Source organism: Syngnathoides biaculeatus, chromosome 1 (genome assembly GCF_019802595.1).
Source record: "Syngnathoides biaculeatus isolate LvHL_M chromosome 1, ASM1980259v1, whole genome shotgun sequence".
Classification (NCBI taxonomy): Eukaryota; Metazoa; Chordata; class Actinopteri; order Syngnathiformes; family Syngnathidae; genus Syngnathoides; species Syngnathoides biaculeatus.
Genome location: NC_084640.1, coordinates 7,817,152 through 7,842,291, shown reverse-complemented (window position 1 = coordinate 7,842,291; position 25,140 = coordinate 7,817,152). Strand labels below are relative to the sequence as shown.

Below are 25,140 nucleotides of genomic sequence, written 5' to 3'. Positions count from 1 at the left end.
GTGAAGAAGTTTCAGTTCAAGCAACATCTCTTGATACGCGTACCCCATTTTGACTGGGGGAAAAAAAAGGCAGACAAACAATGGAGTAATTTTAGAGAAGAGTCACAATATTGTACCGTGTCATTTCGTCCAAAGAAGGCGTAAACAGCATAGAGGTAGTAGTCAAAGAGCTGGGACACACAGTGGATGACATCGAAAGCAATCGGCTTCAGAATGCTCATCATCTGCATGTATTTCCCTGATAGAACAGGACATAAAGACATCAGCGGTTAGAAAGTGTTTGAAACTAAAATCCTTTTGCATTATTGAAAGACCCAAAAAGGAAAACAGCATTGAGACACACAGTTTAAACAATTAAAAAACAAAAAGGGATGACTTTTTCTGTTCTGGCATGACTATGACCAGGAGTACAAAGCTCCATTTGGGAAAAAATAATGGTACTCACAACCACATAATCCAAAATTGAGGAATTTTTGTAGCATTGCTATAAATGCTGCACCATCTGGTAATTGTATTCCAGTTTCAGTTCCTGTAGGGTCCCAACAGATTCTCTCGAAATATTTCATTCCATTATCAAGCAGCGGACATTCTCTCATAAATGAAAAGTTGCTGCAATTTAATAATATTTGCAGGAGATTAAAAGTGTGAAATTACAGTAAATTACATCCCGGTGGAGCAATGAGGACTTTAGCTGCATCACATTGAATTTGCATAGTTAGTAATGTCACACGGACTAAGTGCCTCTTTGAAAGTGCAAGGTCAGAGCTCAGGCCAAAGGCTAACCATTATTGCTGCTTCTCAGTCACAAAAGCAGCAACAGAGAGCACAACGTGGTGATGTGCAAAAGAGTTAATTAGTGAGAATATCAGGGGCCAGAGAGGAGCAAACTAATGGAATGGATCTGTCCCCACGACTCCCAAGAGCATGCCAAAAATAGTACGTGTGTGCATGTAGAAATTTCACTCACCGACGAGCCGGATGACGTTGAGAGTTGTGTTAGTAAGGATTGGGGCGTTGCTCTTATTCAGGTTGTAATCTGACCTCTTCTTGCCTTTTATACTCTCCCGAGATACACTGATACAGGAAGGAAACAAAACAACATACGTTCTAACTTTATTATTCCTTGGTAAAAGGCGAGGACAGCAACCTCAGTGGGGGTCAAAATTGTTCTAATTGATCCATCAGAACCCATTACACGTGGCCGGCGACACAGAAGGACCCCTAGGGTGATGTCTCTGAACCGGTGAGCAAGAGGAACTAGACCCATGACACCTATCATTGAGCTATATTATCCAGCAATCATTACATGGGGCATTTAATTACAGGATGTGACCACACGACCCATTTGATAATTAGCCATTAGCTATTCTTGCTTAAAATAATGGGATATTAGCATTTTAGTGGCTTTGAGCTAATACACACAACAGAAATGAGTAAGCGAAGGGGAATGCTTGGGGAAAAAAAAAAACAACCGGCGTCTCAGACCTGCAAAAGAATGAGATTCAACTCTGAGCAAAAAGATAATGGTGCAATTAATATGAGAGTTTGACACGACATTTTCAATGTAACATATCATAACAAGGCTTCTGTACCAATAAGCTCATGAATAAGCAATAGTATTGCATGTTTTCTTCGCTGAGAAAGTAACCCAACTTAATTAAATTCTACATCAAAACAAATGTACAGTATCTTAACTCACTGACTTCAACATTATACAGTGTACATTTGCAATATAAGGATATATCCAGTACATGAGCTGTTTTTGTAAGTATGCCATCAAAGACGATAATGCTTGCTTCGATTGATATTGCTATAAAATCAAAGCAGCAATCTTTCAGTTACTCCGGCTCCACTCTGACATGCAATATACACAAAGATCATAATAATGACAAAGTCATCACAAACCTACTTTCTAATGCTATTTCAAAGAAAGATATGAGGGAGTCATCTCAATTACTGCAACTAAAGTACAGTAATTGGTCCATAATCCCCAATCTGGGAAGAAAGAGAATTTTTCATGATTTAATGGGAAGCTTTCTGCCTACTGAGCAGGGTTAGGAAGAGGTGAGCTAAAATCATGCATAGAAAGTGTTTTTTTAAAAAAAAAAAAAAAAAAAGAAAAAAAGAAATGGGAGATTTGAAATAAGAAATCCATTAAATTTCTACACTACTTATCCTCAGAGTCACGGGTGAGCTTGATCATTTTATTTTTGGACTCTTGTCAGTAAATGTCAAATACGTTGGAGCAAAAATGATAGACACCTGGATTTATCATGAAATTCTATTTATGGCTGGTCCCCCTTGTGTCACCCCACAGCATGAAACAGTGCATCTGACCTCTTGAGGGGGACATCTCCCGTCTGCTCATCAACGTAGTCCTGCTTGAGCTCCTCGGGGACGTCACTATCGCTGTCGTAATCCTGATACGCGCTCTTCTCCAGCTCGTCAGACTCATACTTTAGAAACGCAAAGAGAATGTGACACAAAAAAGAAAGATCAGTGCGACGAAAAAAAAAAAGAACAAGTCCAAATGGAACAATACACGAGGGGAACCTAGTGTAGAGAAGTGGGTCTTGAGAAATTTGAAAAACACCTTTGCAAACTAGAATTGCATTGATATAGATGAGCAGATTGTAACTAAAAGGAAATATTGGACATTTTCTCTTCCAATAGGCAAATAGATAAAAGCACAAACTAGGGCAAATTTCGAGGTCCTTAACTTTGTGAATGTTTAATTCACAAAAACACATCACACATCCTGATAGCATAAATCTGCCACCAAACCCCCCAAAAAAAATCTTTCCATATTGAGATCATAGCTATTAAACCTTCCGGATAAGAAATTGGTTAAAGTTTATCTGAAATAATTCCATTTATTTTGTCCTCCTCAACTATGAACTCAGGTATCACAACAGCTCGAGTATGACAAGCTTAACCACAAGGAACGCTTGGGCTTATAAAGCCTGACACATTAGAAAGTCATTATGACTTTAAAAGGATAATATAGCCATAAAAAAATAACCTGTATAAGAGAAAGGGAAATGGAGTATGATTCACGGATAAACCTTGACAGAACAACTGAATGCTTTTCAAGGAGATGGTAGAAAATGGTGGACACTGGACCTCTGTGCCTCTATTAGTATGATATATGGGAGCAAACACAGAAGGGCTACTCTTCTCAGGCTGAGGGACTACAGGGAACCATTCATTACACCACTACACCTGGCTCTATAGGGTAGATGTCAGTTTGAATGTTTTCTACACTGAAGGACGACGGCTGTGCCCCTCCGCTACATACGGGTCAATATCCCTACATAGCGTTCCTCATGAAAATGAAGAATAGTGACTCTCAGCAGTGTTATTATCAGGAGCCAAACATTTGCACACACCGCATTCCATTTATCAGTCACCTATAATGTATTTCCTTCATTCCATACAAATTTTTTTTTCCATTGGTTTTGTGTGATTTTGGCATGTCCCACACTCTGCCCTGCTAACAGTGTGTACACAACATTTTTTTAAATTACTTTTATTGTTTGGTAAAGTTACTTGATAAAGCAAGTTATTTGATCATGTGTATTTAACTGTGTTGTATTGTATATTTATCATAATGAAACTGGACATTTTACAAGTGCCCTTAAAGGGGAAATCCAGTGCTTTGCATGAACAGCCTATCCAATAGGTCAGTGATTTTCAACCACTAGTGTGCCATGAGAGATCGTCAGGTGTGCCGTGAGAAATTATCCGATATCACTTTCTTTTTTAATTAACATTTATTAATAATTTTCTGCAAATATTATGTCATTGTCAAGTGTCCGTGCTGTAAAGGCTGGCAGAGTAATGTAATATTTCTCCGTGTGGCAACATGTAGCTGATTGCCTCATTCCTCCAAGAGAATTAGTGATGCACCTAAGAGGCTGTGGTGACAGTCATGGAGAAGTTTTTAAAAAGGACAACTGCAAGCTCCGAACTGCGCCCTGGACAAGATTCTGACCCGGATGAAGGCCCGAGTATGAGTGGTGGGAAAAAGAAAGCAAAGACGGTGAGCTCAAGGCAACATAGTGAAAGCTATCTTTCGTTTGGATTTACTTTCACCGGGGATGAGACGACACCTATTCCGTTATGCCTGGTGTGTGGCGAGAAGCTATCCAACAGCGCCTTGGTGCCAAGCAAGCTTAAACGCCACCTCCAAACGACACACCCGTCGCTTCAAAACAAGCCGATAGACTATTTTGTTCGCCTGCGTGTAAACACAGAGAAACAGGCAATGTTTATGAGAAAAACCACAAAGGTAAATGAGAAAGCGCTCAAAGCTAGTTACCTAGTCGCCGAACTTGTTGCGAAATCAAAAAAGCCGCACACTGTGGCAGAGACATTAATACTACCTGCCTGTAAAGCCATTGTCAACGAGATGCTCGGCCCTGATGCCGTTAAAGACATCGCTAAAGTCCCGCTCTCTGATAACACAATTGCCAGGCGTATTGATGACATGTCTAAGACATCAAAAGCCATGTTTTGGAAAAGATACGCATCAGTAGGAAATTTGGGTTGCAAGTTGACGAGTCTACGGATATTAGTGGACATTCTCAGCTCTTGGCCAATGTGCGTTTTGTGGATGGAGATGCCATTAGAGAAAACTTCCTATTTTGCAAGGAACTGCCAGAAAAAACAACTGGAGAGGAAATTTTTCGGGCCACATCGGAATATCTTGACCAGGGAAGACTTATGTGGGAAAACTGGACAAGTGTGTGCACTGATGGAGCTGCAGCCATGGTCGGGCGAACCAAAGGCTTCGTGAGTAGAGTGAAGGAAAGAAACCCAGATCTGATTGTTACGCACTGTTTTTTGCACCGTGAGGCCCTCGTTGCTAAGACTTTACCTTTGGTTCAGGGTTGGCTTTGTGTTCATCTAAACAGGCCCAGGTTTCACACTGACTGAGTATAAATAAATTCAGAAATTATATTGTAATTAAATATACCATACAGAGTTTTGTAACATTTTTGGTTAGTGGTGTGCCACAAAATTTTTGCAATGTAAAAAATGTGCCATGGGTCAAAAAAGGTTGAAAAACACTGCAATAGGTTATGTAATATGTACCCTATTTTGACAATGTGATGTTAAAGCCTCTCTCATTTAATAGTGTTTCGAGAAGGTTTTTATTGACAATTACGAATTTTCAGGGGCGCTGCCATTTTCGCGAGTCACATGATCTTCGCGGGCGCATGTGACGTGTACCATCCATTTCCAAACACTCGATTACATGGGAGAAGGCCTCCGCCGCTACTGAAGGTCAGCTAAAGGCCTCTCCGGACATCGAAGCTTGGCTTGTGGCCCGGCTTTGGTGGCGGTGGAGGCCTTTAGCTTAGCTTCGGTGTGCGGGGCTAACGGCGTCCGCCGCCTGGAAGCTCGGCTTCCGGCTGGCCGCCAGAGCTCACTCGTCAGACTCTGCGTCATTCCCGTCCGAAGAACCATCCGCAGCTGCCGGCCAGGAGTTCCCGGGGACCTTTGTTTACGCACTTATGTCGCGCGAAGGCCTCCGAGTAGTCAGACTGCGTCATTCCTCCCGAGGAACCATCTGAATATTCAACATAAATTACAGCTACAGGTTCAAATCTGTATGGAAGAAATCCTCCGTCTTCCCGATCAACCGATACTGCTATTTCTTCATCAAATGAGGATAAATCCAAAAAATCAGCGCTGGGCATAATGCTGTTCCATGTAATCGAGTTTTTGTTGTGGCACGGTACACATCACATACGCCCATGTAGATCATATGACTCGCGAAAATGGCAGCGCCCCTGAAAATTCGTAATTGTCAATAAAAATCTTCTTCAAAAACTATTAAATGAGAGAGGATTTAACAGATTGTCAAAATAGGGTACATATTACATGACGTATTGGATACACTGTTCATGCAAAGCACTGGATTTCCCCTTTAAAATTGTCATGCGGCAAATGCCCATTTAAGAACCCCCCCAAATTTAATAAAAGTTACAGTACGAATTATATACAGTATTTCGGTATACTTTACAGTCTCTTCCGTCAATGGAAGCTGAAATTTGCAGAATATTTTCACGTTATGCTTTGTAATTTTCATCAGATTACTGTATGTTTGTGTACGTTGTCTAGCTTGTACACTATCTTATTAGGGAGAAATACTGCATCAGTTGATTGAAAAAAAAAACTTTCAAAAATTCAAAATATATTTCTTCAACAGTGCACAGTAATATATCTTACTAAACGATATTTCTAAGTCTACTATGTGCTCATGATACTAACATTAGCAAAAAAAAAAGCCCACTGTCAGTGTCCACTCTCAGCAAGTGCACATTTTTTTTTGTTTGCATATTTCTAAGAATAAGTGACTATTGATTATTACGGATTTTTATCATAACATCTACATAAAATAAGTATGGCATTCAATGGATCTCACCATTTAGGAGGTAAAATGGGGACATTTCAAAACTTGTTGATACTGATTCGCACACCCTCACACAGGGCAGGCAAACTGATGCTGACAGGGTAAGTTATCTTGTGTTTTGCATCAGTTGACTTTTCCGAATTTGAGCTTTATATTCAGCCAATCTTGTTGAATATTCAATCTTAGTTTTTAGGCCTCCAAAGGAAGAGTGACACATTTTAAAAGCATTGTCTTTATACAGTCACAAAAGTGCCTGAAAAGCACGTCATTCAAAGTTTCAATAGGCTGGCGGGGGCTGAGGGAAATCTGCTAAAGGCCCACAGTGATTGTGCACCAATTAATCAACTTGGCTCTTTATAAACACAGTGGTGTATCTCCACAGGTTGTCTCATTAATTAGTCATCTCTAGCTCACTGATGTTACTGTTGACTCGACTCAATCAGATGGCGGAAACTGTAAACTGTCAACAAGAAAAATGTCTATACGTACAGTACAGTGTACATCGCTGAAAAATTACAAAGATATATAAATATATATTATTCTCACTAATCATTCCAAAATAATTATGAATGCAAATGTTGGATTGGTTCATGCAACACATTAACAATGACAATGAGCAGAATCGTGGTCTAGTTTGCACATGTTTGCAAATAGGATGTATTATTAAGGTATTGTATTATGGGGGAAAATACAAGCCAGAGGAAGACTTTCATGAAGTGAATATAAACTTATTGTCATTGGCTTTGGCAGAAAGCTTTCAACTAAAAAGAAAACATCCATTGTTGTTTTGGTAAGAGGCTAGACGTGGGTGAGTACATAAAACTGTCTCGAATTTAAAATGGGTAAATACAAAAAAACATTCCTCTTTTAAATCGAATCCAATTCAAAGACTTTTTGCAATGTCTGTGCAGGCCATAGTCGCAAGACTTATCAAGGCCTTTTGGAGCGAAATGTTCTGCACAGTCAGAAAGCTTGATCTCAGCCTCTGTTTCACGTGCCCTCCAACAGCATAAAAACCCAAAACACATAACTGAGAAAACAGATGATGGCTAAGAACAAAATACTGAACTCTTTTAAAGTGGCATCTCATGAGCCTTGATGTGAAGCCTCTTGAACAGGAGTCTAGAAAAGGCACTTTTCAAAAACGAGAGCTCAAGCAGTTTGCTCACAAGGAGTGCGGCCATTAAACCAGTCAAGAGTTATGGAAATTGCTGCATTGAAGCGACTGTCTTACTGTTGCTCAACAAAATGTAAATTTAAGGGTATGATCACTTTTGTACCTGACGGTTTCATTAGTTTGTACAAAAAAAAAGTGTGATTTTCCATTCATTCTACTTTCACACTACTTTGCCAGTTTCAATTGATTTCAGTAACCAATGTGGAATTGTTTTGCTTCTACAGAAGAGCACAAAAAATGCTGTCCACGACCCTAACTCTGTAGATACATTAAAATTTGGCACTCACCCCGTTAGATGCCAGCACATCCTCTGTCTCTTCATCTTTCTGTTCAAAGTGCATCTCAAAGGGGTTTCCCTCTTGCAGGTACTGCTGGAACAGAGACAGCTCCTCTTTGATTTGAATGGGAGAAGATGGACCGTGTCTGCTCGGGGAAAGCGAAGGGGAGCGACACTGGTCCATGAACTTAAACTCCTGGTTTATGAAAAATGTAATGGGAAAACAATTAAGAAATTATTAAAACGTAAAAAATATTTTTTGTTTTCAATACTTGTCTTATGAATAAACCATAGATAGAACATGCACATGCTTAATTTCCTTATATATATTATACATGCAGGAGATGGTAAGGATAAATTCAAACTCACATGGAGCTGTGATATGTTGAAGTTAGACTTGACAGGGCATAGTTCCCATGTTTCATTCTCAAGAAACATGCGCAGCTCCTCCAGCCGTGCCCTAAGAGATTGTAAAAGAAAGAAAGGAAAAAAAAAAGGAATGAGTCACATCTTTTGAAATAGTTTTAACAGCCTTCAGGGTCAAAACAGTGGGGCATGCCTTTAAAAAACGTTATTCAATTAATTGTTTTTCAACTATCTCAAGGCATTCGAGAATGCACTTTGAAGGCCTTGCAAAAGGGTAGTGTCATAAGATGAAAATGTCAAATGTTGGCTGAAAGTCCACTGAGGCAAATATCAGTGTGGGGTGGAACTATCTTTTCAACTGCAAAACCCACCGTGGGGTTCACCGGAGTGGTCTGTATGGTATAAATTAAATGTCCCGTCCCAATACTTCACGTAGGGAAAAGATACTGGAATGGGTTTACATTTCAATGCCAGTGATCAACCCAAACACTGATACATTCAACATGGAGCAGGTTAAAAAAACAAAAACGGCACATCAATTCACACAGCGTCTGTGTGTGTGCGTGTCTGAATGATGTTGCTGCAAATACTACAAATGTTTGTCATAAGATTATCTCACCTGTGATAGTTTTTAAAGTAGTTGACACTCTGGCGTTTAATGGATTCTTGCAGGAGCTCCGACTTACTTCGACAGAATTCTTCACCCACCTGCATCAATCTACGGGCGAATTTAGAGAGTAAGGGAAATTACGACGGCAACGAGAAGACATGGGAGCAAAGCCAGAAATGGATTATGAACTGGATTTCATGGCAGGCATGAGGTTGAAAATTCCTTGATTGAGCATACAGCAAAACTGAGTTACAGTTGAAAGTGCAACAATACAGATGTCAATGATTTCTCAAGATTGTTACGGTTTGAATGTTTGCATGTGTTTCCTAATATATATTTTTTTATGGGTCTTCATCAGGGAGCACCATCTCAAACGTGATTCTATTGTAGTGCAGACCTCTGCCACATTCGATACAAAATCTACTGCACGTTTGATGATATTCAATAACAGAGGGAGCAAGTGCAAAATTGCACTGCATGAAAATGATTGACAACTAAGCCAGTCAACAGATGTGGGCGGTATTTCCAAAATGTCATTCATAAAACCATAATCCTTAGGATGCGTTACTGACGAAATGGCAAAAATGCTGTAGAAATTAGCTGTATTGTAAAGACATTATTCCTATCATGTACAGCATGCAACATCAAATGCCATACATCATATATTAAATCCAAACTTCTTCCTTTGGGAATCTATTCAATTCAAAATCCTACAACTATAACTAAACTTCAAACAACATGGTCATTTAATACTAAGTGTATTCCCAAGAATGCTGACTCCTTTCACACACATTTATCTCATAATGCCCTTGATAAGTTTTCTGAAACATGAAGCTGATGCCAATTTTTGGTCTGTATGAGTTAATTACAGTTAAGTAAGAAGAATTGCATGCTTGGGTCATTGTTTGAAGTGGAGCTCTGTCTGTGTTTGTCTGACGTGTATAGTTTAACTGAGGACTGTAAGAAAGAAAGTAGGGAGGTTGTTTTTTTTTATTTTAAGAACTGCACAGTCATTGAACAGCAGTGTATACCACTGCGATTTTTTTTATGATGTCAGTGCACCATCAAAGTTGCTCAACAATGCAATTAGGTTGTAAGAACAAGTTCAGCATAAAAGTCTTTTCAAATCTATGACAAAAAAATATATACTTTAAGAGAAGCGACAGCTAGCGTGTTGAGATTTGAAATACTATTCAAAACATGACATACAGTAGAGTAGAACAAATACAACTGTGACCAGTTTTCTGCTGTCGGTGCAACAGAAGACAGATGAATAGGAATTAAATATTTCCTAGTTTCCCCTGGTGGGGTACTGTAATGATGAAACACAATGGATTACCTCGCAAGAGCCATTTGTACAGGCATTAAACAATACCTGCTTATGACATCTAATACGACGATGAAGTCATCATATTTGAAGTTAGACATGTCGGTCCCAAGGATATAGGCCTTCACCTTTAACTGGACATCCTGATGAAATAAGAAAGTGGGTCATTTGCGGGAACAGAAATTCAATTTGAAGAGTCAAGCCAGCCAACCTGCCAGATCCGTGTCAGCCCATGTTCCAGCTTCTTCTTAACGTAGCTGTGGTCCACCACCAACTCGTCAGACTCTGCCGCGACGGCATCCTCTATGCATTTACATTTAAAATAGGAATGGAGAAAGGCTGAGCAATAAAACAAGTTTCTGCACATTTCTATTGTTCTGTTGTGTCTTTTCAACATGACTAAAACGAAGTCATTATTGTACTTCCATATGAAATAATGCAAGTGCTGACTCAGAGATGTATATAATACAGAATGCTAAATATCTAACCAATTTCTTCTTCTACATCCAACTATGAAGTCATTGAATCTTTCAGATTGGAAAAGTGTCACAATTTGAAGTTGAGCCACCCGTGAAGGTGTCCGTCAATCTAATAGAGAGGAATGTGAGACGGATTCGTCTTGACTGACGTCCGTGAAACTGGACAACAATCACCCAAGATATCTGCCTCGTTCGTTGTCAGGTGGGGCAATAAAACAAACTTCTTTAGTGAGTCTGGCCCACCACTTCACGCCGGCAGAGTACACTCATAATGGAGAGCAGGATGCAAGAGTGATTGATGAGAGGACGTGGAGATGGAGCTGTCAAGGTCATTTTCAATAGGCAAAGAAACTTGCAGACAAAAGAAAACACTGTGAAACTTTGGTTCAGCAGGGATCAGTGTGTATTGATTTGTTAAATCCCATAGGAAACCATCAGAGCCTTTGATGTTGTTCTTTGATGCCATGACACAAAAAATAGATATTAATTGCACCACTAAAAAGCAGGTCATTGTGAAATGTGCTGATATACCCTGTGCAGTGACAATTCCGCACTCATGTGGAGCAATAGGAGACAAGGATGTAAGGATTTTTGTTGTCAATGCGTATTGTGTCGCTAATATACTGCAGTTATCTACTGGAGTGCAACATATGACCAACATGTCCGCAGTTGCAACTACTAATATGTACAATGTGATCATTCCTCCGTGTCAATAATGAGCAGCTTTCTCAGGAACAAAATAAAAGTAATCCTCAAGGTTCTCTCACTTCACGTATGTTCCCACTGTAACTTGTCACGTGTGAGCAGATACCCACCGGAGCAGAGTTAATCTCTCGATGAGCAAAACAAGAGAAGACGAGATTTGCTCCGCCTTACTATAGATCTCAAACCAAATTACCACACCAAGAGAAGTAGTGGGACGGAATCTCAAGAGGAATCAAAGATGTTGGAACAACTTCCCAGGATGAATTAAAGTATTAAAAACACGTGCCGCTCTGCATTTCTCATTGTAATCTATACAAGCGAAAAGGCTTTTGTTTTCTTAGTTATTTAGATTAGTGTTCCCAAACATGCAGTTTTAGCTATTTCTTAATCATAACAATTTTACTCTGTGCTGCAGTGATCCCTAACCAGGGTCCCTTGGCACATTCATGTAATGTAATGTGCTGTGAAAGATCATCAGGCGCGCTGCGGGATATCATCCAATTACACATTAATTACAAATATATCTTTGTTCATCTATCCGTGCCAGTGGTCTATAGTGACAGAGAGCTCAATTAAATGTGCTTCCATTAGATGGCATGTGGTACAATAAACCTTTGCATCCACCTATTCCTGTTCATACAACAGAATCAGTCAGATTCCACCCTAAGTTATTTTTTGAGTAAATTGAGACGACTATCATTATTTCAGTATTCCTAATATTTGTAACATTTTAATTTTGTGGTGTGCAGTGAGATTTTTCTCATATAAAATGTGTTCCTTGGCTCAACCAAGGTTGGAAAACACTTTTTCTCGACCCAAAGTACTCATTTGACACTACCATGCATGTAAACTCAGGGTTGCCAGATTCACTGGCACAATGCCTTCATTCGAAAAGCTCATGACACAAACTACCAATCGGAAAATGCAGCGCAGTAGCCGCCTTACACTGATAACCTTTCCACGATCATTCAGGAGCTCCGTTTACATGCAGCTGAAACACTTCGTCTCTTCGGAAGCACATACTGTATCTGTGGGAGCAGTTGTTCTCTGCGATGTACGTCAAAAAAACATCACATAGGATTTGCTTCACTGATGAACACCTGCAGTCCATCCTGAGAATCTCTCCAATAAAAGGACCTTCCCCCAAACAAAAATAAGTATCCAGCTCTGACAACATGGCATAATAGCAAAGAAAATTAAACGTTTTGATTCATAAATGATCTCATTTTAGCCAAAAAGCCTATTTGATCTTTAAGTTTTCAGCTTTTTCACAGCGTGGTCATATTTTAACTGTATAATTATGACAGACATTTGTATGTGGGGAAACACCTTAAGTGCATTTCTTTTGGAATGATATTGGAGCTTTTCTGTTTGGATTCACGTTCATATTGGGGCGAAAAACACAGTTTTGATCTCATCAAATATTTTACTTTGTTTGGCCCTGATTGACAACTCTGATAATGTATAATTATCTATTCCTCACACGGCTAATTTGTACGACCATGCCACCTGCTGATGTAAACGACAAAAACAAATTAGAAAAAACAACGACACCTGGACTCCTTCCAACAATAACCTTGCAAATTTCTGTGAACAACATTTTTTCCTCCTCTGCTTTCCCAAGGATTGTAATCTTTATAGAAACCAATGAGACAAGGAGTAATGTGGTGTTGTTCATGTTCAGGTAGGCCATCATCCATTATGTGCATCAATCAGATGCAAATTACAGCTGTCCCCATCTCTTGATGTTATCTGCACAATCATTTGTCATGGGTAGCAATGTTGCTAACAAAAGCACAATGGAAGTATTTATGTAAATGTGAGAGTGAATATTGTCGTTATGATTCAAAAATGTTGATAGGGTACACAAAATGCAGTACAACCTCTATGAAGCTGACAAGTGGATTAATTAGTTTCTTGGATAAATGAAAGCCTATTGGAATGAAAGGAAAAACCAAATTGAAAATCTGAACGTTGAGGTCAGCGAGAGGAACAAGCTGTGGTTGAACAACATACTGCACATAGGCGTAAAAAAATAATCATCTTGAGACCTGCTCGACACCTGATGTCATTCCAACACTGGCTTCAAGGCCGTACCAATGGCCTCTAAAGAGAAACTGGACACTTTTTATTTATTGTAACACAGCCTGATGCCTTTCAGTATGAATGAAACATGTCCGGGTATGAGCTACTGGAGGAAATCTGTTGTCAGGTATAAAAAAAAAAAAAAAAAAAGATGCCAGCCGGGTGGATGCAGTTGTGATGACACCCTCTCCTTTCATCAAGTGACAAGATTAATCAGTGATACATTACACTGAACAACTCAATAGATTAAGTGCTAGAATTACATCAAAGAGGATGAAGAGCAGGAGAGGGGGTCTTTAGTAGGCCTGACTGCTATGACACAGGTGGCCTCTAGTGTGAGCTGGAGGTCAAAGTCACTTCAAAATACTGTTGAACAAACGAGACAGCACATACACAGTAAATCACGTTAACGACAGACCATGCACACATCAGGAGAGACGGTGAAAGCAATACAAAGTAAACGCCAGGGACACCTTTACACAGGTGAAAGTCAATCAACTATTGAGATGATGGATGGCACTCTTGGCAGTAAACGAGGTGTGTGCCCTTTCCCATAAAGGGGAAGATGGCATTTAATAAAATATCCAAAGCATGTTTCCAATCATGCAGAACCACAGGATATCCTTATCCATCTAATGGAATGTGTGCAACAAAAGAAAACTGATTCAACAAAGAAAAGGAGAAAAGAAATGAGGCGTTTTTATGCATAACTGTAATTTTTTTTTGAAAGGGTGTGAAGAATTTGGGATTTAGACGGCAGTGGGTAAAAATATATATTTTTAAATCTAACATACAATATGAACATGAACCATTTTCTAAGCAACAACAATTAAAAGGTTAGAGTTGAAACCTAAATGGGGCAATCCCAAAATCATATACGACACATTTCCACAAAACAAAAAATGATTCACATTTCATCCACTGCAGACACCTTCAACTGGGTCATACACTATCAATTACAGACATCGTTGATGTGTGCCTGCACCGAAAGTTACAGAGTTTCACATATTGATTAAACCATTGGTTGTTATCATTTCTCAGTGTCAAAAAAGCCGGTTGTAAAGTTTATGCCATTGCTGTCATAAATGATCAGGAGTGGGAATTATCAAAACGGGCGACCCCAACAGGGGTCCGAGACAACTTCGCTCCTCGGATCATTGGGAGACACAAACCCCTCCACCACGATAAGGTGACGGCTTCCAGGAGAGGGCCGTGTATTATAGTGATATCAAACAGCCAGAAAAGATTAGTGCGCCGGAGAGTGTGGTAAACTGACCCATTTTAATCCAGCCTTTGAAGCCAAACTTATTCATTCATCTTGAGCTACTGGGAGCAGGTTTATCCTTTTACGACTAACATAATTCAAGAGAAATAGAGTGAAGTAATGATGACAAGATTAGGAGGAAATAGCAGTTGTGTGAGAAAGAAGAAACGATGTGTTGATATATGACTTGTGTCGTCTTTGGGATTGTCTTGGAAATGTTACTGTCAAATGCAGAACATAAAATCAAACACATAAAGTGGCAAAGATTATAGTGCAGTACCTGGAGTGGGTGTAGTCGCTTGCTTATCATGCGCTTCGTGCCACTGCATCGTGCGGTGGTAACTCACCATCACCTCCCACAATGCCTTGCATAGATCAGTCAGACACGGAATGTAGCTATCCAGGGTGATATGCTGCAAACAGAGAGGGAATGTGGTCACTGATGCCATTTTGTGCATTATCTACTTCAGCACACCCCTGAAGGAAAACAGAAGAAAGAAGGAAATGGAACACCCAGAAGTTAAAATAAAATTACAGCGTAAGATGGTGCGCTTCATATCATATCTAATACTTGTTTAGGCTTGTTATTCATAGGCACTGTGCTGAAACATCTAATTTCTGTCTCTCGAGAAAGCTACTGATCGAAGAGATCATTAAAATATGGACTTGCTAAAAAAAATTATATGGGTACCAAATGAATTTGTATTAGGCTATTTACATGTAAAAAGCTACTTACGAAAAATTCACATTCCGAAACGAATTAATTTTGTAAGTAGAGGTAGCACTACATTACATATAAAAGATGGGATCGGCTCCAAGTTCCAACCTTAGCTATCACAATGGATAGACAGAATACTTGAAAATACATTTGATATTCTATATTCTACACAAGTCAACCACATCAGCAGCAAGTTGCCAAGCAACAGGGCCACTGGAAGAGGTGTGCGTGAAAATGGGTCTGTGTGTTTGATGAGTAATACGACTCCAGTTACACCTACATACAATCACTTTTGTGCACTACTCTATGTGAGCATTTGGGTGAGATGGAGCGTATATGCCGCTCTTTAAAGTACTGTCGCTAGAATCAACCTCTCTTGACACAGCCACCACAATAACTTCACGATTCAATTTTCTGAAGACTGCACTTCACATCTGCAAAGCTGTGCCACAGCGGATTTGAAAATACAAACTTCAGTGTGGATTTTATGGATGCCTTGTGGGTATGCTTGGGAGTAAACTTGTAGTAAGATAAAAATAGACTGAATTGATTTACCTTTTTTTTTTTTTTTACTAGGGATTTTAGTTTGTTTCAAAAGAGATACAAAAGACAAAAAACTGTGTAATCTTTACGCCATCCCTCCAGCAGTTGGATTTAGATGGCTATATATGACATGTATTTTTATTGGCATTTTTTGTTCATTTTAATGGTCAAAAAGTTTTAAGAAAACAAAAAATGATTTGAAAAATGATCTGGAGCTTGCTACAACTTTTTTTACACCCTTCACTAATGATACAGTTCACATGGGGGATACTTTAGTCACTCCAGTGATCGGTTGGGAGAGAATTATCAATTCTGAGAAAAAATAAAATGAAAAAAATCATTTGTGTGTACTCCTCTTAAAAAAAATTGTAGAGAAAAATTATTTTTACATTATATTCTTTCTAGTTGACAACTTGTTTTGCCACTAACAGCGCACAACAATTTATTTAGAAAGAAGGGGCCATTTATGATCCACATCGTTCTAAATTATTTCAAGCTCACCCTCAACCTTTTCACAAAATATTGAAACGCTGAATAATGTTCTATGTATAAAAGAGTCCTATTGCATCCATGAATGGATGCAGAAAGATAAAGGAAAGCTTTTGAGGAGATCAGAGTGTGGGACTGAAGTCACCTACTCGTATTGTTGTGAGTGAATACATCACCAATCCAACAAAAAGGCAATGGCAACCATTTACTATTTGCTTTGATTATTCAATAACTTGAAGCTTCATCATCAAAGTGCTTTGATGAAGCCTAAACCAGATTAGAGAATTGGCAAGGAGATGGAGATTTCCCACAGGGACGCAGTTATGAACTCCCCTTTTCATTCTGGATTACCTTTAACGTGCATCCTCTCAAAAACTAGCCACATATCGGTAAGGTTCATTAAAGGTTCATCATAGTGAGAGCATGAAAAACAAAGACATCAATTTCCATCAAGTTAAAAGAAAAAAATGCTGATGTAGGTTTCACATGAATAAGCAACTCCATATGCATGAATCCCAAAGCTTTGGAATAACTTCAAGACAAAAAAAGGTCAAGGTTACTGAAATATGAACACACCCAGCAGATTTGAGTGAAAGTTGTAGTTTGGTATAACTGGCTGGCATTTACCCAATTCAGGAATTAAAGAACTGTTTACACCATGAACCAAAATCTAAAACCCCAAAAATGGCTTGGGATATAATGAGCTCACTCTTTTGCATTTATTATTTTTGCCACAGTCTCATTCATTTGCTATATGCCTCCTATGTCAGCCAATCAGCTCCTTGCCTGCTCTTGTCTTCTACCAATAACTCGGAAAAAGTGAGTGTGGCGGAGCAGCGGTCGATGTTAGAGAAAGTTCTGTGTGCTGCCTAAAAGAAACCAGTGGCTTCTTCTTTTCAGTTTTTACAGTATGTATGTGAATTGTGCCATATGATATCATAACCAGTCATCCCTCACTCATTGAATCACATTGCAAAATGCCACAAACTGAATAGCTGTATGTTATACTTTCAATTTGCATTGGATTATATATTTTTTTGCGCGCAACGCAGAATATCTGCGAAGAGAGTGCATCAGCAGTGCACAATTACGTACGCGCACAGTTTAGAGGGAACATTGGCTGAAGTCTTTTTTTTTTTTTTTTTTTTGGGCACGCCATCCTGAGGTTGACCAGTCAATCGTGATCGACGCATTGAGCACCCCTGGTTAAGAGGGTCAAATATGAGTTTTCACATCGCTCAACCGTGGGAACACCAAATCTACTCCTCCACGTGTACTTTCTTGAGCGATTGAAAGGGTTGAAAGATTCCCTTTTCAAGACAACTACAAAACTGCCTGCTTCAATTTGTGAGGTGTTAAATTGGAGGAGTAAGGAGTAAAAGCAATTCAGATCTGCGCTTTCTATACAGCAAACAAAATATTATTCCTTCATCTTGCTTGCTTACTATTTCACCAAAACACTTGTATGTTGTAGTACAGCTTCCCACCACTGAAAACTAAAATAATACAGTACTGTATATAGGGTAATGTACCCATTGTAGAGTGTTTGTTGGCTATACAGTATTCAAGATAGAATAATCTATAGAAAATAAAAACACATTTGTTCTAGTAGAGCCCACCAGTCAGAACAGGCATACGTAATATAGTGCTGGGTTAGAGTTCAACTTCAATAAAAAATAAAGACCAGTTTAAGTGCTGAAATTCTGCTTCCCGTCATTCCTGTGCAGTCTTTGCCTCTTATTCTTTCAATACATCATTGCCATGCCTGAGGATTTACACGTGAAAAAAACAAGCAAACATGTTTTGACCCGGCCCTTTCTAAAAGCCGTGTAGTGTCTATGAAAATGTACTGCATATAGAGGAAAACAAATCAAGTTGGTGACGAAAAGACTAGAAAAAAATGAGAGGCAGTGCTGAGGGGACAGATAAAGGGCAGAACATTGGATATCTATCGCATGACAGCTGTTCAAGCCAAACAACAAAGTCAAAAAGCAAGTAGCGTGTGAAGAAGAAAACCATCATAACTTCAATATGGCGTGAAATGGGACAGAAACACATTGTCCACTCTGCACACAGGGAACCTTTACCAATAACCTTCTACAGTATAATCTCTGGGGGACTCTCAGCAATTCACCCCAGTAAATTCCTGATAAATTGACCAAGCTGCGGCTCTAAATCAGGATGATGGAATTTATTTCAAAGTGAAATCTAGATTAAACAAGCCCAGACACATAAAAAGAACAAGAACAAGGACAGTAAAGGGCCAGTGTCTACACCAGAAGTGACGCTGACATAGATTATATTTATCATGAGCAAGACTAATTAGCTCAAGGTACCAATTTAACATTGTAAAAAGGCTTAATTTGGATAGCTCCTTTTCTTTTTTTTTTTTAAATACTTGAGAGCTTTTAACTCACATACTGCAATTATGAGCAGAATTAAAATCATGATAGGAAAGTAACATTGATACACTGATGACACAGTACCGTGTGTAACTGTGGGTTCAGGCACTTTCTTAAGGATATTTCGACTTGGTCACAGGTGAAATGCATATCAAATGCGTAACCTTTAGTTTGAGAGACCACCATTGTACCACTCAAGCCACGCTGCCCTGTTTCTAAATCATATTCTTCAAGTTGTCATCCTCTGTGTCATTTCAATTTCTGCCCATTAGATTTGCAGTCAATAGGATGTGCTCCGATATCAGTACAATGGTTGACTTTGTGTGACTCATTACACAACAACTATTCATAAAGTAAATAAGAGGTGAGAAAAACTAGAACATACAGATCTTCACATTTTCTTACAAACGTGCGAGCGCCCATGCGTGCACACGCGCGAGCACACACACACACACACACACACACACACACACACACACACACATTCGCTGAGTGCTTGTGGACAGTCGCTTACCGTACAGAGATCCTTATATTGCATTTTCTGGAACTTGGTATCAGCATTGCCAGCACAGAGCTCGACATATCCCAGCACCACTTGGAACACAGTGTTGTGGATGGCCTGGGTGAAGTGCATGTGCAACTGGTCCATAGCAGTCTGCAATGAAACCCAAACACAGTAATGAAAATGATTATATCAAGATGTCATTTTCATTTGCCCATGTGGATCTGTGAAGTATAAAAGCTAACAGCAGCTTGCACACAGCTTGACAAACCAAACTCCAAAAACAAAATTCACTGGCAGTAGAGATACATATTACACTTTTTATATAGAAGGATTTGAAGATGTATTAGGAGAAGTAAATAAAATTATTTGTACGACTGGGCTTTTAGCAATTCCCACTTGTGAGCTCAATTAATCTCTTTTTTTTTTTTTAGATTTTCTGACATCAGCCCTGGAAGGTAAAATTGGGTCAGTTTGTGCTGATTCTTGCTGGAAGCATCCGTTGATCCATTTTCCATCACTTATCCAAATATGCATGTTGTCTGGGCCAAACCTTGAAACACAGACGCTTTGAATTTGTGGCAGACGTGTTAACCACATCTTCACAATGTCACAAATTTGTCAAACTAAATACACCTCGGACAATTTTCAAATTTACAGTTGCGAGGCCATAGATATGGCATTAGAAGTTGAGGACAGGGACTATATTTCAATGAATAACCAAATTAAAATGGACTTTCCACGCATTATATGTTTTCTCCTTGGAGATGAATAACATTTATAGATATTGGCTAGTGAAAATGTCAAAGAAAAAAAAGTAAGAAATGTTTTGCAGGTCAGTGTTGAGAATTCCTTAAACAAGCATTGGCATTTCAGTCAATACTTCATAGCTTTTTACCCAAGATAAAGAGTTGCACTGCTGTCCAACATCTATTAAAAAGTAATCAGTGAGCTGCATTGTTGGTTGCTCTATATGACATGTTCCTTCATTAAATGAATATAGCCTCTGTGGTATTTTCCCTCTCTTTCCAGTCTTCTTCTTTTTCTTTCAGCTTGTCCCGTTTGGGGTTGACCAACGTGTCATCTTTTCCCACGTGCCCTTATGTCCTGCATCATCCTGTCTAACACCAAATGGCTTCACATCTTCCCTCACAAAATCCATCAACCTTCTCTTTGGGCTTCCTCTCGCTTTTTTGGCTGGCAGCTCCATCCTCAGCACACTTCGACCAATATACTCACTATCTCACCTCTGGACATGTCCAAACCATCGAATCCTCCTCTCCCGGACCTTGTCTCCAAGGTCCCTCTCTTTCCAGAATGCCTTTGTAAATACTTCATAGGCTTAATAACTGAACCCAGCTGAAAATAATCCTCTACTTACACATTTAGAACACTTAAAATTGCGTTGCCTAGTTTTTTTCTTTGATGGGATTTTAGTTTTTTTTTCTCACTACATTAGAGGTAAGAGTTCATTACCCATTTTGAAACATTTATGTATTAGACTAGACTGAATGGGCTTGCGTGTATTCCCACACACTCGCAGTGGAGTTTTGAGAAAACTTCCGACAAGTGCAGTAGTCCAGTTTGACCTTCTTTCTTATCTTTGTTAACAGCTACATATTGCGCTTAATCTTCTAAAAGTGGGTTTGCTTAAGATTTTGAACAGATCCAAATCTCAGTATATATTTAGGGACTATTTGTCAATCTTGTTAAAATGATCAGGCAGGTCAATAAGTCCTAAATGCGAAAGCCCAAAACCTAAAAAAATAACACAATCATGTCTCAAAAAAAAAAAAAAAAAAAATCAGGACCTCAGACCAACAAACTTTTGTAATTAATTGCTAGCAACGACAATATGTCTTTCATAAGAATATGAAACTAACTTACTTACAGTGAGGTGCATCAGAGCGGAATAGTGAGACCCAAGAGACTACAACACTCTACAGACGCTAAATGTCCCCTGTTTTGTTTTCATATATACTGGCATGTGAAGCAGCATCAAAATAAGCATGCTCCAACATCGACACCCTGGATGTCAAATTGTTGTCAGAAACTCTAAAATGTAAAACTAATGACGTTTATATTGACTCCATTTCAGTTGTTTGCGCTTCAATGTAAATACTTCTACCCTCTGAAATGCCCTTCTCACATCAAGTTCACAGCTGAAATATGTCTCACCTTTTAAAGTGAGCTTGGGTAAATTCTGTGCATTTTTTCTCCAGAAGAGCAATCTGATTTTAACCTGTATATTTGATTAAGTATTGATACGATTAATTAAACCAATTCATCTGAGAAAAGGGATCTTGATGCATTCCATTGTAGACGCAAGTAAATATTTATTTGGAAGATAAGAACAATGGTAAAGCTATGCAACTTTGTCCTTGTCATTTGTTTCCTAAATTATGTGCATGACATTCATACTTGATTCAAATGATCCAGTAAAGAGAGTAAATGTTTACCAAAGCCTTGATGAAGAAACAATGATTTAGGCAAGAAACACAGGTTCCTTTGTGTTGGACCATTTCTATGACCTTGGAAAGGAGTTTAACGGTTCACCTGTGTCTTCCCAAGCAGCGTGTAGGCCAGCTGGACTTTGGTATAGTGTGCAACATCAAAGTGTTTGCAAGTCTTTGACAGGGCTACGTCAAGCTGCTCCTGGAGGCAGAGAAAGATGGGGAGACAAAAAATGAGAATTATCAACATTAAGACCAGGGATGTGCGGATCTAGGGCTCATACACAAAGCGGGGGATACGGTAAATGGATGTGGATAAGAGTGGATGTTTTTGACATAGATGTATGTACAGTAGATGTATGAAGGAGGGGGGGGGTTGTAAGACACAAAGTACAAGGATTTATGACCTTGCCAAACTGAATCAACCTGTCATAGAAGGGTAGTGACAGAGTTAAAATGTTCTCGCAATGCTTTTAAATTGACTCAAAAGAGCGAATGATATATGTAATCCATGTGCACTAAACTGTATACAGTATCGTACTGTACAGAGACATCTGACCTGAGTTTCTTGAGATAGGAGGCATCATCCAGATCATTTTTTTGCTTTGACTTGCAAATGTAAATGAGATGCGAGCGCTCCATGGTGCCAGTGAACACAATCCAACTCACTTCACGATGAGCAGCAGTTTGCCAAATTGTGAACAATACACCAACAGAAGTTTTCAGCTATTTAATGCTACTCCAATGTAAAGCTTATTGTCAAACTCAACATAAAAAGAAAATTACACGTGGATCTAAACAGCCGCATAGATTTGCCGTAAGAACGTCTGCTTAGCCTAATGCTAACAAACAATGCAAAACGGCATTTACATGGTCAAAGTTAGCATTGATAGGCAATGATTCAAGGTCATCCCTCCCAATTAAAATGGATACTTGACTTCTAGTAAGATTCTTTTGGCTTGTCCCGGAAGGGGTTGCCATAGCGTGATATCTCAGGTGAACGCTCAAAGCCATCAATGGCACTGAATATGCTAAGCAACAGATAAATACAAACAATGGGGCAACACATGTAAACAAATAATGACAAGACACGGGCATGTATTCTTTAGCCTCTGTGAAAAATGATAAATATTCCAGCTCTTTACTGAGTCACTAACAGTAGTAAGCACAAGATGAAGTGCTGCTGTTCTTCATTTCTGTCGGCATGACTGTATTATACTGCCTCTCAATGGCCAAGGCAGGTAAACATATAGGAGCAGCACAATAAATTGGACAGCAGCAAATAGTCATGATGATTATTTCTTTATATTCTATTCAATAAAGTTTATATACAATGTTCTTAGAAAGTATAATGATATGTATGCAGTTTTTTTCATGATAAATCCACAAAGAATAGTTTTGGGGTCTGTAAGAGATTATTGCCATTTCCATTCAATTTAATGGGAAAAGATAATTTGAGATAAAAGTGTTTTGATTTTTGAGCGTGGTCACGACAAATTCAACTCACAGACAACTCTTCCAAGCAGGTCTGTTTTGCATCACTATTGCAAACATGGTACACAAAACCATCATCTACTTGCTATGGGGAATTGTTGTTTGTGCAAAGTGATTAGTAAAGTGAGTTTAGAGGATTTTTTTTTGTTTGTTACCAAAGCTGACAGGTAAACACGAAAGCTCTTCCACCAATGGCATTGCAATATTTGTGTGCACACGTGCATGCCTTTTTCTTGTTTACAGACAATACCAAAGTAATTAATCTATTCAAGCACAGAGGTGGTGTTGCAGAGAAAATTGCTTTGCATACCTTTTATCACAACGTAATATCGCAAGAGCTCTGGATGAAACTGATATGATTTACATCCTTTTCCACTCGTAATGATTTTTTGACAAGTAAATATTTGACCAGAGCCAGAACAGTCAAATTTCCGCTTGAATGAATACGTTTTTGCAAAATTAAAGCAGCAAGCCAAACACTATATGACATTGAATGTATTTTGATGAATATTGGTTCTCAATAACTCAATTACAGATAAGGCAGGGAGTGAGAGAGGCTGAGGGGCAGAGAGTGACAGTACCTCTATTTGCTCCAGAGTGTCTTGCAGTTTTGAATTCAATTCACTGTGGAGAGAAAAAGCCGAAACTTGTATTTAAGTTCCTTTAGAACAAACGTGAGATTAAAAAGAAAAACAAGTCATCACTTATCATATTTATAGAGCATTTTCAGTAAACTACTAGAATAAAAAAATTGCAATTGGGCTGAAAAATGTAAGTGATGGAATTCAGTAAGTAATCTATAACAGGGCAAATATGATCTTTAACTTTAAGAGTGGATAGCAATCATACCACATAATATGTAGGTTGTGTATGTAATATGTAATATGTAACATTATGGCAAACATCAAACACCCACATAACCTTGAAGCATCTTAAGATGTTATCTCATGCCATAAAACACTTTTAACTTGAATGCAGAGAAGCAAAAACAGAATTCACATCTTATTTTGCCGATTCCAGGACACCCTTTCAATTCCCTTGGGCTACCGTTGTGCAGCACCCATCTGTAATCATCTCTTGTTCCATCGTCTCCCTGCTCTGTCCCTGCTTTGTTTGGGGTCTTTTTCGGGTCAGCCTGTTCTTGTGTTGCATGGGGCCTGTGAGACAGCAAGTAACCCAAAGGGAGAAAGTGTCCTTAATAAAATTGCTAATTAGGCATCTTTTCTTGGTCCGGAAAAAGAATAGGGAAAAATGAGTAAAGAACCCTGAAACTAGAGATTGGATTCCCACAGGTTGCTTGCATACCAGATTAATAAATGAGCAGGGATTGGAAAACGCAGTTCACCACAAACCTTGAAAGGGCAAAAATAGTTTGAAACTTGCTCAGAGTTGCCAACTGTCAGAGCAGGACACAATACAAGGGCACGCATGAACTTCAAACAATGAGCAGTGAGTCCAAAACGAGGCACAATGAGACCTTGGCTGTGGTGCCAAATTCCAGACATTGCGGTCACTGTTAACGAGTTGTTACGCAACACACACAACGCAAGGTAGCTTCGTTCAAGTGCAGATCTGTGAGCTGATCAATAACCACCCCCGACTACTGAAGAAGCACATCTGAGTCTCCACACCTGACACCCGGGAGAACGGTTAACAGCAGGCAACTGAGAGTTGTGCAGAGGCCAACTGGATAAAAGCCTGCTCATCTTCACGTTAACACACACCCACACTGTCATGTGCTAGCGTGAGCAGGAGCAAACGCAACAGAATTGGAAGAATATGTATGTATGTAAGAATATCCGGTTAGCTCCTCTGTGCTCTCACTATA

The 25,140-nt window shown here is 39.1% G+C and overlaps 1 protein-coding gene across 4 annotated transcripts in view; it reads right to left on the bottom strand.

Annotated features, from left to right (window-relative positions):
* vps50 (VPS50 EARP/GARPII complex subunit) overlaps nt 1-25,140 on the bottom strand; it is a 79,308-nt gene that overhangs the window by 27,279 nt on the left and 26,889 nt on the right. For all 4 annotated transcript variants that reach the window (XM_061812726.1, XM_061812892.1, XM_061812811.1 and 1 more), the window contains exons 10-21: nt 23,894-23,936; nt 21,922-22,020; nt 19,378-19,518; nt 14,992-15,124; nt 10,390-10,481; nt 10,227-10,321; nt 8,861-8,959; nt 8,245-8,335; nt 7,886-8,071; nt 2,338-2,456; nt 968-1,074; nt 117-238 (exon numbers count right to left, since the gene is read on the bottom strand). In XM_061812726.1, the coding sequence (XP_061668710.1) occupies nt 117-238; nt 968-1,074; nt 2,338-2,456; nt 7,886-8,071; nt 8,245-8,335; nt 8,861-8,959; nt 10,227-10,321; nt 10,390-10,481; nt 14,992-15,124; nt 19,378-19,518; nt 21,922-22,020; nt 23,894-23,936 (1,327 nt within the window). The remainder of the gene's footprint in view (nt 1-116; nt 239-967; nt 1,075-2,337; nt 2,457-7,885; nt 8,072-8,244; nt 8,336-8,860; nt 8,960-10,226; nt 10,322-10,389; nt 10,482-14,991; nt 15,125-19,377; nt 19,519-21,921; nt 22,021-23,893; nt 23,937-25,140) is intronic.